Here is a 15,415-nt window from a genome sequence, read left to right on the forward strand (position 1 = left end):
AATCAGTCGCGCCATAGGACGCGCGACAGCCAATCCAAGCCCAGGAAAAGGAAAAATAGGCGAGGCGTGTCGGGTAGTCAGGGACGCGGTCTCCCTGGCAACGGGGCCTGCGGTGATGCATCGGCGAGCCTGGCATAGGTTACCTCAGAGAGACGCTTTCTCCGCTTCTTCGTCGTTTGAATGAAATGGCGTTTCTCCACCCCTTCCTTCCATTTCAAGACCGTTTATAAGCCTAGCGTACATTATATGTACTCACTAATCTGCCGTCATAATAACATAGAAGTCTCTGTGGATGCAGTCACGAACTGCTTGGGGGAGCGGGGGTGGGGATGCTCCCGGGTGGCTAAAAGAAGTTTAAAATGGAAGAAACCGGAGGGGGAAATGTTTATCTACGAGAGAAGCAGTACTCCCTTGCTGATTGCATTAATGCAGTTTATTGCATGGGGAGAGCCCCCCCCCTTCTATTAATTTAATGTGCTGCTTTGCCTAACCGAAACCAAAGTAATGTACGGAGTAATAACATGCAGACATCCGTGCAATAAACAGAATAAAATCATTTAGGTGTATAGGAATTAAAATTGGAAGACTCTCTTGGCTTCCTTCTAGGGGTGGGCCAGAGTTTTGCAACCTAGATAGGTTAGCTCTGATACTGCACCAGGCAAAGATTATTGTCAATAGGGATTGTCGAGGCATAATAAATAATTGCAATTCAGCAGTCTCTTTAGAAAGAAGCTGCACCACTCGTTTTGCTCTTTGGTTGCAAAAGGTGGCAGGTTAATATATAGTTGATTATATGCCATCAAATTGGTAACAACTCCTAGAACATCCTCCGTCTCTAATCTGTTCTTTTATCTGAGGTTCATCTCAATGATGTAATCATTTCCATATTGAAATTGAGTCCATCCATCTAACTGCTGCTTGTCCTTTACTTCTCTTTCTTTCCTTCCACCTTCTGTCATTAGAGCCTTTTCCAGAGAACTGGGTCTTTGCATAAGGTGTCTGAAGAAGGGTAGTGTGAACCTGGCCATTTGTGCCTCCAGTGAGAGAATTCTGTGTTGATTGGTTTAATGATTTGTTTGTTTTCTTGGTTTTCTATGATATTCTCAGGTATCTTCAACAAATTATGCAGTGCTTGGGTCCATATCTTACTTCTGTTATTTAGACCACACTGTAGGGTGGGAGTAAGTCCAATGAAACAGGGATGGTTAGCTGTCTCTCTTATGATACTAACTAGCAATGTATTATGTCTTGGAGATTCTCAGTCATCCAGGTCATGGTTCTCCCAAAGGTGCTTTTTCAAAAGGCAACTGGACTTTTAAAAATTTTCCTTGAAGATGTTTTTCTTCTCATCCAAGAAACTTCTTCAGTTCTGAACTGAAAAAGCTTCTTGGATAAGAAACGAAATGTCTTCAAGGAAAAAAAAAAGACATTCCAGTTGCCTTTTGAAAAAGCACCTTTGGGAATGTTTTGTTATTCCACTCACTTTAGAATAAATGAATTAAAAATATAGGCAAAATAGTATTAGAAATATAGGATTTTCACAAATGAATTTCCTCACCCAACCTGCTTCCTAGTGAGGGAACACTGGTCACATTAACTTGGAATTCTTGAATTATAGTTCCCCAAATATCTTGTAAGAGTTGGTTGTGGAAGGCTGGATTAAGATGGAGAAAAAAAATAAGGATTAGTTAGAGTTAGTGCAATGAAATGACCCTGCATTTAGCTTTGAAGATTCAGTAAAGGTAAAGGTTCCTCTCGCACATATGTGCTACTTGTTCCTGACTCTAGGTTGCGATGCTCATCTCTGTTTCAAAGCCGAAGAGCCAGTGCTGTCCAAAGACATTTCCGTGGTCATGTGGCTGGCATGACTAAACGCCAAAGGCACATGGAACGCTGTTACCTTCCCACAAAAGATGGTCCCTATTTTTCTACATGCATTTTTGCATGCTTTTGAACTGCTAGGTTGGCAGAAGCTGGGACAAGTAACGGGAGCTCACTCCCATATGCGGCACTAGGGATTTGAGCCATCAAACTGCCAACCTTTCTGATTGACAAGCTCAGCATCTTAGCCACTGAGCCATCGCAGATTCAATACCATTAACAAAAGTATAAGTGAACAGGATAGAATCTTACAATAGGATGAGAATGTTTTCCAAGCTCTCCCCCAACCCCAGTAGAACCTTAACCAAAAAGAATAAGAAGCAACACAATTGAAATATAGAGATTTCTTATTTATTAACAGCCAAGAGTACTGTTTGGTCAAATACATCAATATTAAAACTGATTTCAAAAGAGGAGTAGAAGCGGCTTTGAAAGGACAGTACCGCTCAGAGGGTAATTCATAGGAACGAAGGGAATAGAAACAACACACACCAGAGTTACAAAGCCTTCTGCACTTTACACAATCCCTTCAATTATAACAGTTATACAACTCTTCAAAACTTAGAAGGTGACCCCTTTCCAATGCTGGGCAGTTGATTTAGACATCTACATACTTACTGATGCTAAAATGTGGAAAGGATGTGTAGAAGTTGAGAAAAAGATTGAATTATTAGCAAGCTACAGTGGATGGAAGTACAGCACACAGCACTGACCGACAGTTCCAATATTATCTTTGATATATTGATCAATTCTCAAGGACTGAGAAAAGGAAAATGAAGTGAACTTTCAGCTGCATGGAATGATCAACTGTTCGACATACTAAACATCTCATGGCTCAGCAACTGCCATATTGAATGTCCCCACTAACGTTCATAATTCAAAGTAAAAGAGATGTATGCGGCAGCTCAGTGGGGATTAATGTGATGAGGCTAACAGAGTGAGGCATATTTTAAAGTGAAGTGGATAAATGTATAACTATCAACACCACAACTACAAAAACGCACAAACCAGAAAACAAGATGGCCACCATGCCGTTCATGGGCAAAAATCTTGGCCTAGTTTTTTTTTAAAAAAATTATCTGTTTGCTGAAGTGGGGCATCATTAAATCCCAATACATCTCCACATGAAGCTATTAGTAAAAAAAAAATTCACTGACTAAAAAAATGACGACCAACATTCTCTTTATATTATCCTAGTTTGCACCAGTTAAGTATTAATATATCTTTTCCCTTTCTTGGAAAAATGAAAGTGATCCATTTAAATCAATGTCTGAAATGATAGTACTTTTGAGAGCGTCAGTCTAATTATGTGAGGTGGTTGTCTCTTCTAGAGAAATGAAATACATTTTTACTCAGCACAGGATGGGAATCGACATGACTTTTCTCATGTATTATACTGAAATCTTGAAAACAAAACTGAAAATCATCGAACTATCTGTTTTATTAACTGTTCATCAGAAATATTGTTAAAATTTAAAAACAAATTGAAACCATGTCCCTTATTCAGAAAATGAAATAGTATGAATATCCTGTTTGGAGTAAGACAGACATCTAATTTATAGTCAGATCTATGAATCCCAAATAAACATTTCTAACTGTTGTCAGTTGATACAATGACTACTTCTGTTATTATAAATAAACTGATTTACAATTCTGTTTCTCAATATTATTTTCCGAGGAACTATGTAAATATTTTATTGTACATGAATGAAATACATGCAGTCCTCAATTTACAACCATTTGTTTAATGACCAAAGTTACAATGGCACTGAAAAAAGTGATTTATGACCAATTTTCACATTTACGACCATTGCAGCATCCCCATGGTTGAGTGATTAAAATCTGGGCACTTGGCAACTGGCATATATTTATGACATCTGCAATGCCCCGGGGTTATGTGACCCCCACTCGTAACCTTCCCAGCTGGTTTCTACCAAGCAAAGTCAGATTTGCTTAACCGCCTCATGATTCAGTTAACAACAGCAGTGACTTGCTTAGCAACTGTGGCAAAAAATATTATAACATGGGGCTTAACAATTTTCTTGCTTAACAACAAATATTTTGGGCTCAGTTGTCATAAATTGAGGACTACCTATAAGCAGACCATCTGTTTTTCTTTGTCAAAGACCCTAAATTTTAAGCCACTTATTACAAATTCTTGCATGCTTTTCTGGAAGTGAAATACCCTGTTACTCAGGAATAAGCAAAGGTGTGGACTATGGCTTTTGAAACATCGTCCCTATACAACATGCTTCAGCTTTTCAAGGTATCCCAGTGGCTTCTCTTATCCAATACTGTTATAGATTCAGCCATCTCACCATTTCTATCACCAGCTCGGTGAAAGACATAGAAACTATCGAATTCTTAGAAGCTCTCTTCAGTTTTGTGCACTTCTGATACAACAAACTACATTTGCCCTCACTCCAGCTTAAGTGGCTCAGGTTAATTGAAGTCATAACCTTACTTGCATACCTGGAGGGCACCAAACTGAGAAATACGACTATCTAGGAGAATGTGAAAGCAGTGATAGGAGGACAAATAATGGTATATCTGTTTGTTCTAGATGTCTTTAAATTTTTTCTCCCTAAAACAGAATTACTAAGGCATCAATCCTATATCCATTTAGCTCCATTAGTTATATATATATAAGCGATGGGTATAGTATATAGGGATTGCACTGTAAGATCTTATTCCCATTTCTTTTTCCTCAGTTCTTATTTTACAGCAAGGTTAAAAAACAACCATTAATTTATAGCCAAAATTAGGAAGTGGAAATAAGCAATTTTGCCTCAACTAGAACTATTAGATAAGAACTGTAGCATTCTTTTTCTATAAATATTTGTATAATCATATATTGAGAATAGTAATGCTTAACCCTTAGTCTTTTTTCTAATACAGTCATTAATAGGTAGTCTTAGAGGTGAGGCTTATTGTTAAAATGATGGTTATTCTCTTGTAAAGGTGGGTTATCCCTTCCCTTGGAGCTAAAAGCACCTGCAAGATTTAAAACTATAGTAATGGGATGAGAAATCAATTTCAGCAAGTGCTATAAAAATATGGGTAAAAATTCTAATATTAGTATCAAAAAGTCTAATTTTATTTTATTTTTTAAAGAAGGGCATATTTTTGAATGATTATGATCCTATCCAGAATTTCCTAACATAGACAAAATTTTGGCATAAAAGTTACATATATGTATTTTAATTCAGGATTATAAAACAAAACTTTTGTAGTTTATATTTATTCCCCTTAATTTTGATTCTGCTGAAAATAGCTGGCAGTGTAATCAGCTTATAAATTCTTAGCAAGTCATCCAAATTTTAAACAATTATAGAATATGTCTAATAAATTGTAATGTTGCTATACCAAAAGCATTGTAAACATGTTTTAGGCCTTTGTAAAACTACTGTCAAACATTTTAAATCCAAGAGTAAACTTCTTGGATAAATGTATTTTTTCCATTTATAAAATGCTTCAAACTGCTTTCTAATAAACAGGAAACCTATTGCAATTGTATAATAAATTAGTTTTAAGCTTGTAGCAAAAATGTAAACATGTTTTAACAAAGCAAAATTATTACAAGTTGGGTAGTAAAATGCTAGTAAATATAACCTGCTTTCAGGAAGTTTGTAGCAAATTTTCCCTAATACTCTTATTAATATCAAACATTTCATAAACATACATATTATAAAGCACAAGTTGTCAAACAGATAAATGCATAAGCAAAACTGTTATAAAACCCAAAAAATGTAATTGAAAACAAACCAACAAACCTTATGAATAGCTTAACACACTATTATATTCTAGCATCAAACTGCAGGCTCTATAAATTATTGTTTCTAGTATGTTGGAGATGGTTAGAATATCCTACATTATGTTTACTAAAATGTTACATATGGAATCTACACATATGACATTTTACAATTTTAACCTACCTAGTCCTATTTTGGATAGAGTGTTAATAAGGAGGAGTATATCTGAAGTACAGAATCCAGAAAATCTAATCTCACTCTTATCCTGCAAACCTATAACATCTTCTCAGAATATCTTTGAATTAAATAAATTTACTTCCAGCTAAATGGATATAAATTCTAGCCTTAGTCATCTTAAAGCCACTATGAAATAGTAGAAAACTTATTTTTAAACTAAGTTTTCAAGTGTTCTTTTATATTTTCATCCAAGATCTAGTTTTATAAAGTTGTTTTATAATACAGTCTCCAAAATTTTTAGTTATTGTAATTGGAGCTCATTTGCAACTTTTAGAAAATCTCTTATTAAACATATATTTGTAAATATTGTTGACTATAGATTTCAATACAAGGTCTAATATTCAAATATGGTAACACAGCACATTCAAAATGTGTATGAAATGATATCCCTTAAAGAAATTTAATTTTGAACCTATAGTGTAATCAAATAAAGAGAATTAACAGTAAATAAGTCTGATTGCCATATTTGACAGATAAACTATTACTATTTAGTAATGCTTTTGAGGGGGGGAAGGCTGTTTTTACATAAGGCTTGATTTTCAAATGCATAAATCAAATCTAAAATATGTATCTAAATCTGCATAAATTGCTTTGTAAGCTTCATGGTTGACATAGTAAATCTGTCACTTGTCTCCAATTACTAAGTAAGCATTCTTTTCTTTTTTCACACAGTGGGTTAAAAAGTTTTTTTTTCTCTCTGAGGTTTTTTTTTTTCCCAAACAAGAAATGGCTCTGAGAAAAGAGACAAGCTCACAGGTTACCTTCCCTCCCCCCCCAACAGGCATATTCAGGGGAGCCTCAACACACACTCCCATTTGCTTTGGATGGGAGATGGAATGGTTGCCGGAGAAGTCGGCTTGTAAATGAAGGATATCAAGAGGTCTTAATTCCAATTGCTGCGTCCACCTCATCTTCAGGTTGCAGAGTGTGCCACTGAGCAATAGGTCTCCGGGGATTGGCCAGCATATCAGACCAATGGCGCAGCTCGGTACCCGTGGCATTACAGCCTACAAAGATCTTCCCAATGGCCTCGTTCTTGCCTAGTTTATCGTAATCCAGCACCGTCAGGACAACTTGGACTTTCTATAGAAAGAGAAAAGGTTGGTCATCAGCATGAAAGGTAATTGGAGGGATGTATGAATTCAACTGCCTTTCCTACCACTGTTGCCCACTGGCCATTTCTGTTTTTAGCTTCCATTTCTCCATCTTGAGTTCCAAACAGAGGCATGTGGCCTAGACAGTCCAGCTTGCAGGAATAATGGCAGAGAGGGGAAAGAAAAAGATGCCGGTTTGAACCCATCACTTCTCCTCTTTCAGCTTCACAATTATCTGAATTTCCAAGACCTTTGGCTTCCAAATAGTTTGATCCTTCAAGTCAAGTGAAAGTTAACAGAGACAAATTATCCAACAATGACTCTTGGCATTAAGGCATTAATTATCCTTGAGCTTTGCAAAGTTCTGAGGATTTTTATTCTCTAAGACAAGTGAATCATATAATACTGTAGCAAACTCCACACCATTCTTTCCCAGTATATTAGGCATTGGGTATATTGACTTTAACTTTAGCAGGAAGGTGCCTTGTTGATTCCTTAAGAACATAGATTCTAGGATGAATTACAAAGAGCTTTGGCTTGCAGTATGCACAATAGCAAACTACCTTGCAAAATAAACTAGTTCAAGGCCTTCAAATGAAATGCATACAATAGTCCAGTAACTCCTGTTTTGAAACAAGTAGTGCCAATTTTGGACAGATAAAAATGACTGGAAATAATTGGAGCATATTTTCAAGTGAAATGAGATTGCACAGGGAAGGAAGATTTACCTGGATTTGTTCAAAAGGCACCTCAAAGCTGAAGGATTCATTATAATAGGGATTCAGTGTATTTTTCTTGATGGTTGTTTTCTTCTTCTTGATACGTTTCCCTCCCTGCATGAGATGGATCTTCACATATGGATCTGTCGTAGGATGACAGAAAAGTATGAAAATGCTTCATGATTCTCTTACTCCCAATACCCCGATGAGAGAATTTAATTTTAAAGCCATTTCTGGGAAAGTAACAAAGGGCAAAATAGTTGTATTTATGTATGTATTTTCATTGTTGACAAAAGCAAATTTTCATGGTGAGTTTTAAAACATTCATTGAACAGCCAAATCAAGAACGAATGCTACATATGTTTATTCCCATATGTTGAACAACTGTTAATCTAACTTAAAGGAGCTGGCTCATTTCTCTTTAAAAAAAAAACCCTACAAAGACTCAGCTGAATAGTATTGAATAGGTAAGTGGCCTTTTTTGACCTCCCGCCCAGGGACAGTCTGAAGTCTAATTTCCATTCCTATTCTTCATATGAATATTATATATATTTACAAGCTCTTGAGAATTGTATACTTCATTACTTCTCCTCACCTCTTTTCCCATGGGGACAGTTTGCTTTTATAACCAGGAAAAGTTGAAGCCAGAAATTATGAGAGAATAGGAGGGGCTTCAGAGTGCACCCAAAGTGATCATATGGAACATTAAAATGTTCAGCAATTAAAGTTAAATCTAATGGTGTAATTCTTACCTGAAAGCCCTCCCACATCCATCTTTTTGAGATTTTTGGCTTCTAGCACAATCACTGTCAGTTTCCCAGCAGTAGGGACATATCGGAGTGAAAAACAAATGTCTCCCAACTTCTCATGCTATAGAAAGAAATGAACAATTATTTCAAAGCTAGGATGGATATTTCTCATAAGATATTGATGCCATTGTCAAGTTCTTGATTACCTTTCAAGAAGATAATCAATTACCCATGAGTTGGTTGTTTATTACCCCAGTCATGTGGTAGTTTTCCAAAGAAAAGCATTTCCCATTTCTAATATATATAAAGCCACTAATGCAATTTTAAACTACCTTTCAGTTAGAGCTTTTTGTCTAAATTTATGCACAAGTTCTTACTTCCTCCTTCTCTGCTGACTGCAGATCTCGCCACTCCTCAATCACGTGTGCCAGGTCCACCGTGTTCATGGGGATACGGATCTCACCAATGACATCATGCTTGGAGAAACGGTCAAAGTCGTAGACGGCCATGACGAGGATCTTACCACCGAGTTCTGAATAAGGGACCTATTCATTAAACATAATGGAGATACAGGATTAAATTATGGGCACTTTCGGTTGAGCATTTGTTGGTAGGTGAGGGATTAGAGGTATGAAATGAAGGGAAGTTCCATAATAGATGAGGGGAGACCAGAACTAACAAGGAGGAGGTAGAAGAAATGTATTTGTGTATTTTTGTAACTTTGGTGAAAAGAAAAGAAACATGAACTTACTTTAAAGGTGAAAGATTCATTAAATGTAGGATTGAGAGTTTTGCGATGAACTTTGGTTTCAAACTTTTTCTTCTTCTCTGGAAGCAGGAAGACTTTGACATAAGGATCAGAGGTGCCCCCAATGTCCAGCGCTGGGAGGTCAGCAGCTTGTATAATACCCACAACCAGCTGGGGGAAAGGTTTAAAATGAAAGCATTCAAACTTAGGAAAATGCCTTCCATTGAGCCAAATCATTGTTCTATCCAACTCAGGATTTCTTGGTTCCTCTGAAGTATATTCTGACAAACAGGAATTTCCTCAAGCACCTTTAAACATGTCATTGTCATCACCTTACTCTATCCACAACATTTAAAAAAAGTCTAGATAAGGTTATCTTCTAATTCTATTTTTTCTATACTAACTATTGTCTTTTTTCTTCCACCCATTAAGGAGGTAAAGAGAATGAATTTTGTGATAGAAGTTGAGCACTAAAAACAGCTATGGTGATGGGGAAAAAACTGATATTTTCCAATTATTATTGGAAAAGGTATGAGCTGGGGTTAGAACCTGGGACTTTCAAATATAAAATGTATATTATTTTGCTGAACTCCTGTATGACATTTCCTTGTACATTTAATTTCAAATATTGCCAATAGGATAGGATGAAAGGACTGTAACTACTGCAGATACGTAATACAGTTAATGAAAGTAAATGGCCTAGCTGTCCTATTTTATGGTGAAATAATCCTTCATTTGATTGAATCCTTTTGGAAATTTATCTAGTTCTAGTTTTAAAAGAAGAGACACTAAAAATGCTCATCCAGAATTGGCAGCAGAAAGAGGACAGTGACCTGGTCATCATCTTTCCCATTATAGAAAGCTCTATTGTACTTCCTTTTATATTAGAGTAACTATTTTTCCACATGTATCACTATTCATAAATCAGAATGTGCAAGTAACTTTGCAGAACTTGTCTTTTCTTGACAATGCATTTCTTACTTTCTGGATGGTGCTTCAGCAGCTTCCTAAACTGACAGGAACACGAAGATTAGTCTGCAACTGTTTGAAGCTGAGACACATGTTTATCTTGCCCACCTGTGTGCTCTGGAAGTCATAATCGAGAGAATACTGGAGTTTCCCCAGTTTCTCCTCTGGCTTCTCTACTTCGGATTCCTGTAACAATGATGGATCTAAATCCTCAACCTCTGGCTGTACCTGGAAGGAAGGAAATGGTCAAAATAATCAACAGAGAAGCATTAGGAATTAAGTAGATGAACAACTTCTGCATCAACTTTTGTTCAGTCTCATTCTTTATCCAATTTTTAATCCTCCATATATGTTGAGATATCACATCTCAGAATTTGAGTGCCATCCTGCTTGGCAATTCTGGTGGTTATAATCCTTGAAAGGCATGGGGGAAAAGCTGGTTTCAGTTGATCAGCTGTTAAGTGGTCCCTGATACAAGCATTCAGTCAGTGCTAGGTTTACATTGGGTTGCCATTTTGTTTTACTACCGATTCGGCCACATTTGCGCCTGCGCTTGCGTGACATGTGGGTGGGCGGAGCCTCCCGCTGCCGCTACTACCGGTTTGCCCGATCTGGGCCGAACCGGGAGCAACCCACCTCTAATCAACTTGTATAGGCTCCTACATCGTCATAAATTCCACTCATTGTGAATTTTCCCTTCCATCGTACATAAATCTATCAGACAATGCTGATCTTAACAAATGGATGTTATTCAGATGTCAAATCCTTCAATATTTTAATGCCTGTTCTCCTGTTCTTTAGAATTTCCTCTAAATTCTGGTGAAAAAAGAGACATAGCATGAGAGTCTTGGAAGCAATGAGAAAATATACAATAGCAATGAGAAAAAAGACCTCACATATGGAGGAGGCAACCTAATATTCCTGCTAACACTGATCAGATGAATTAGTGCAATTATTGAAGGAATCCGAACAAATCAAAGATGGAGGAAGAATTACTTTGTCACTGGTAGCAATGCAAATAAAATGGTGGAGAGGATGCTGGAATAAACATTTTGATTCCCTGATTCCCTCAGAGTCAGCTTAGCTTAACATAAATAGAACTTTCAAGATGGTGCATTCTAATCATTGACTCTATGGTTTTCTTCTATGGAAGAAGAAGCCTTCTTGTAGCATTCACAAGTTTAACATCTTACAATCACCAGTTACCTGCCTTCTGGGCAAAAGAATCCTCAAAATTGAGCTGTATTTCCTATTCTCTGTATGAGTATCTCTCAACCTCAGTGACTTAAGTTGTGTGGAGAATTCTGGGAGATGAAATCCACTCATCTCAAAGCTGCTAAGGTTGAGAAACATTTCTGTTTTATTAGGCCTGTATTTTTCCCCTTGTAAATATAGAACCCCAGGGATTAATGATGTGAGAAAATATTATGGAGAAGACAAACAGCCCCTTCTTTTCACTAGTTTGAGTGCTACAAAAACCTCTACAATTCATATTCCCACTTCATTCTTTCGTCTTTACAAATGGATCTGCACTCAGAAAAATCCATGAGTCAAGTGGTTCTCCCTGTTAATGGCAGCCTCCTCTACAATGTTATGATTTCGAATTTGAAATGGGGGAAAGGCCAAGGCTTCCAAGGAAAATGGTGAGCGTTCTTCCACCTTGCATCGGCCTGGTTTTTATTTCCGATAATGCCCCGTTTCCTTCCTTCACAATTCTGAATTCAATTTTCTTTATCTCAAGACTGCCTCCTTGTGTGACATTGTACAGAACACATTTAATTGAAACTATTCTGCTTGAGTCAAGAATCAGTGCTGTTTCCAGAGTTTTCCAGAAGGAAAGGGCTTTGGACAGCCTCTCCTCCTCCTCTTTCTCCCTGGAATTGTAGTTCTTCATCTTGCCCCTAAATCAGGTTATTGTCTGTCATTTGTTCCAGCAGTTGCCTGCTGTAATGATATTTTCTTATCATTGCGCCATCTGCTCTACTATGACTTTTCTGCTTGGGCAATCATAGCTAACATTCCTTCCCCTATTACCCACAGTAACTTGAAATACTAGCAACAAAATGTGTGACCTTCTGATATTCCCCTAGACCAGAAGTATTAAACTCAAGGCCCACAGGCCAGATCTGGCCTGTGAGGTGCTTAGATCCGGTCCACAGGGCCACCATGGAAACAGCAAAGGACCAGCCCATGGTGCCTCTGCCAATGAAAGTGGAGAGTGGGAGGACTGTGCATGGCCTGCCCAGACCCTGTTTTCAGCCGCAATGGCCTCCTGCAGCCCTCTGCCAGTGAAAATGGAGCTGGGGGGGGGGAGAGGGCTGCAGGAGGCTGCCGTGGCCGAAAACAGAGCCTTGACAGATGGCATCAAGCTGGCCACATCCACCCCGGCCACACACTCCAGCCACACACCTGGTCCCCTGAAGTCAAACATACCCCTGATGTGGCCCTCAATGAAATTGAGTTTGACACCCCTGCCCTAGATAATAGTGTTTTCTATATGTTGCAAGGAAAAGTCCTCAAATGTGCTATACTTAATTCTGGGAGATATTTGGAAAACAGCAGACATTTTCTCCACTTTTAAGACTCTGTATTTGGCCCAGTATCCTCTTTTCAGGCTATTGGTTTTACAGAACAATTTGTAGTCTGCACGGTGGGAACAGGCTCATTTGAAGGACAAACTCTGGCCTTTGCCCCAAACATGCAACCTCTGATTATTAATAACTGGTTTTGAAGTCAGGGAGGTTCCTTTATGCAAGATGTGTAGATCCTCAGTTTGGGGAGCTGTAGGAAAAAAAACTCACTGATCACCTTATCAATGTAGCTTTTGCCCAACTCCTTCACTTCCTTCATGTTGATTTGTGCCTTGACTTTGTCTTTGCCTTTCTTCCCTTTCTTCTTCTTGCCACAGCATTTTTTAAAAACGCAGAAGCAGCAGCAGAGAAGCAAGAGGCCAGCAACAATGAGAATGGTGGCCAAAGCCCATGGTGGTACTAGAGTAGACGGAAAAGGAGACCAGTGAAAGGAGATGCCACAGATTCTGGAGCAAAGTGGTTGCCTCATGTTATATCACTTCCTGCTTAAATTTGACTTTTCCTAATTATCACTCATGAAGCTATGAGCTAAGCCGTGCAGGGCCACCCAAGATGGACAGGTCCTGGCAGAGAACTCTGACAAAACATGATCTACTGGAGAAGGAAATGGCAACCCACTCCAGTATCTTTGCCATGAAAACCCCATGGACAGTTGGCAAAAAAGGCAAAAAGGCCTGGAGGAACGTTGTCCATGGGGTCGTGATGGGTCAGACACGATTTCGCAACTAACAACAACAACAATTATCACTAGGAATATCTAATGGGCCTTGGCTGATCTCAGGCTGATCTTAATAGACCCGGTTAATAAATGGATGGGTATTGAGGTCAACACAAGCTCAAGAACTGCCAGCTGCAATTTCACAAAGTGGTATATACAATAACGATAATCTATTTATTTTAGATGTCAGCCTAAACATCTAGCTGACTGTGTAACTAACCATTATAATAAATAATAAATTTATTATGAAATTATAGGTCTTAATGTGTCAGAAGGGAGAAATTATTAAGCATTTGTGGAATCCCACATTTTATGCAGCAACCTCTTTTTGTTGATTGAGAAATCTAATGAATCTATAGCAAACATTAGCTATATGCTGCAGTAGAAATATGGAAGACTAAGGTTCTGCTTGACAGGGAAATGGAGTGAACCATTGCAAGTTATATTTAAATGGTAAAAAGTTACAGCGAGTAAATGAAGTGTTGTATCTTGGTGACTATGCATAGGAAGATGGGTGAGAAATGTTAGGATGTGAAAATGTTGGCTGAAAGTTAATGCATAGTAGTTGGTCTCCCACAAAGAATGAATTTTTGACAAAAGAAGTTCCGCCATCTTTGTCATAAGAAAAAGAGAGGGATATATTAGAAGAAACATGATCATGTTATGTACAATGGAAATGGAGTATTAAAGAAGTGTCACATAAGGGCCTGAACAAGGCATGCAAAGCACTCGGCTTATTGGCCTTTAACATTTAAATGGTCATAACCTGTGCATTTTCTATCTGTGCTTCATGAAAAATGTGCAGTGTTTGAATTGTAAGCCATCTAGAATCATTGACTCAATCAGAGAAAGGAATAAATAAAGAAGGAAAGAAAGAAAGAAAGAAAGAAAGAAAGAAAGAAAGAAAGAAAGAAAGAAAGAAAGAAAGAAAAAACTGATATTCAACAACTGCACAGCCTGTAGCTTTGGTGGCCCAAAGCTACAGCTACCAAAGCTTATAATTTTGTGGAATTATAAAAGATAGCCTTACAAATAATCAGTATTAAAAATAAGGCTATGTATAATAAAATACTGAAAAATCCAGTCATTTGATTTAAATAAACCAGCCTTGGCAGTTTCAATCGGATTCAACCCTCCAGTTTGAAATGCGATATTGGAAACAGCCTAATTTCACCTACTTGGCAGTTTCCCCAATTTGTTCATGAATTTATCTTTCATGTTTGAAAAAACGTTCTCCTTGGAGGGCATCTCGGTGGCATTGATGGAGGGTTCCATCTGGGATTCTGTCACTTCTGAATCTATCCTGGCTGACCTCCGTGCTGCATTCATTGTGGAATCTGGAAAGTGAGAATGAAAAAGCAGATAATTTATGTACTCTCTTGACAATTGCTATGGGTTTTAATCTAAATCTTTGATTCTTCCCCCCTCTTCTTTTAAAATTAAATAATGCAATCTAAGAGGGAAGTGTCTTTAAAAGGGCCTCCCCACTCCTGAAATGATGGTTTTAATTTCCCTGTTTCTATATAGAAGGAGGAAACAAAGAAGCAGAGGAGGTAGAGTTTATCAGAATCGTTTTACATGACATGACTAAGAGGTCTGAAGGTTGTTCTGTCAATGGCCAGGGTAGGTTTGAAACCCCAAGCACTAAAATATCTCCTGGCATTATATTTAAACTGGCTGCTTTATTTCTTGTAATTTTTTTTAAAAAAAGATCAATCCAGATGGTTTTTAAATTACTGAAACAGACTTTAGATACAGGCAATCATTGACTTGTAAGAGTTTGTTTAGTGACCATCCAAAGTTATAGCAGCACTGAAAAAAGTGACATGAACATTTTTCACACTTATGTTGTTGCTGCATCCTCATGGCCACCTGGTCAAACTTCAGCTGCTTGGCAACTGACTCATATATATGACGGTTGCAGAGTCTCAGGGTCACATGATCACCTTTTTGACTT

The 15,415-nt window shown here is 37.8% G+C and overlaps 1 protein-coding gene across 1 annotated transcript in view; it reads right to left on the reverse strand.

Moving 5' to 3' along the window:
* Positions 1 to 2,220: 2,220 nt before the first annotated feature.
* Positions 2,221 to 15,415, reverse strand: part of SYT5 (synaptotagmin 5) — a 40,569-nt gene continuing 27,374 nt past the window's right edge. Inside the window, exons 2-9 of the mRNA XM_014053278.2 lie at positions 14,637 to 14,795; positions 12,958 to 13,139; positions 10,258 to 10,377; positions 9,184 to 9,351; positions 8,810 to 8,977; positions 8,436 to 8,553; positions 7,693 to 7,826; positions 2,221 to 6,953 (exon numbers count right to left, since the gene is read on the reverse strand). Coding sequence (XP_013908753.1) covers positions 6,744 to 6,953; positions 7,693 to 7,826; positions 8,436 to 8,553; positions 8,810 to 8,977; positions 9,184 to 9,351; positions 10,258 to 10,377; positions 12,958 to 13,139; positions 14,637 to 14,795 — 1,259 coding nt within the window. The 3' untranslated portion in view covers positions 2,221 to 6,743. The remainder of the gene's footprint in view (positions 6,954 to 7,692; positions 7,827 to 8,435; positions 8,554 to 8,809; positions 8,978 to 9,183; positions 9,352 to 10,257; positions 10,378 to 12,957; positions 13,140 to 14,636; positions 14,796 to 15,415) is intronic.

Source organism: Thamnophis sirtalis, unplaced genomic scaffold (assembly GCF_051295495.1).
Source record: "Thamnophis sirtalis isolate CommonGarterSnake01/CBP01778 unplaced genomic scaffold, rThaSir2_p1.2 scaffold_4, whole genome shotgun sequence".
Taxonomy (NCBI): domain Eukaryota; kingdom Metazoa; phylum Chordata; class Lepidosauria; order Squamata; family Natricidae; genus Thamnophis; species Thamnophis sirtalis.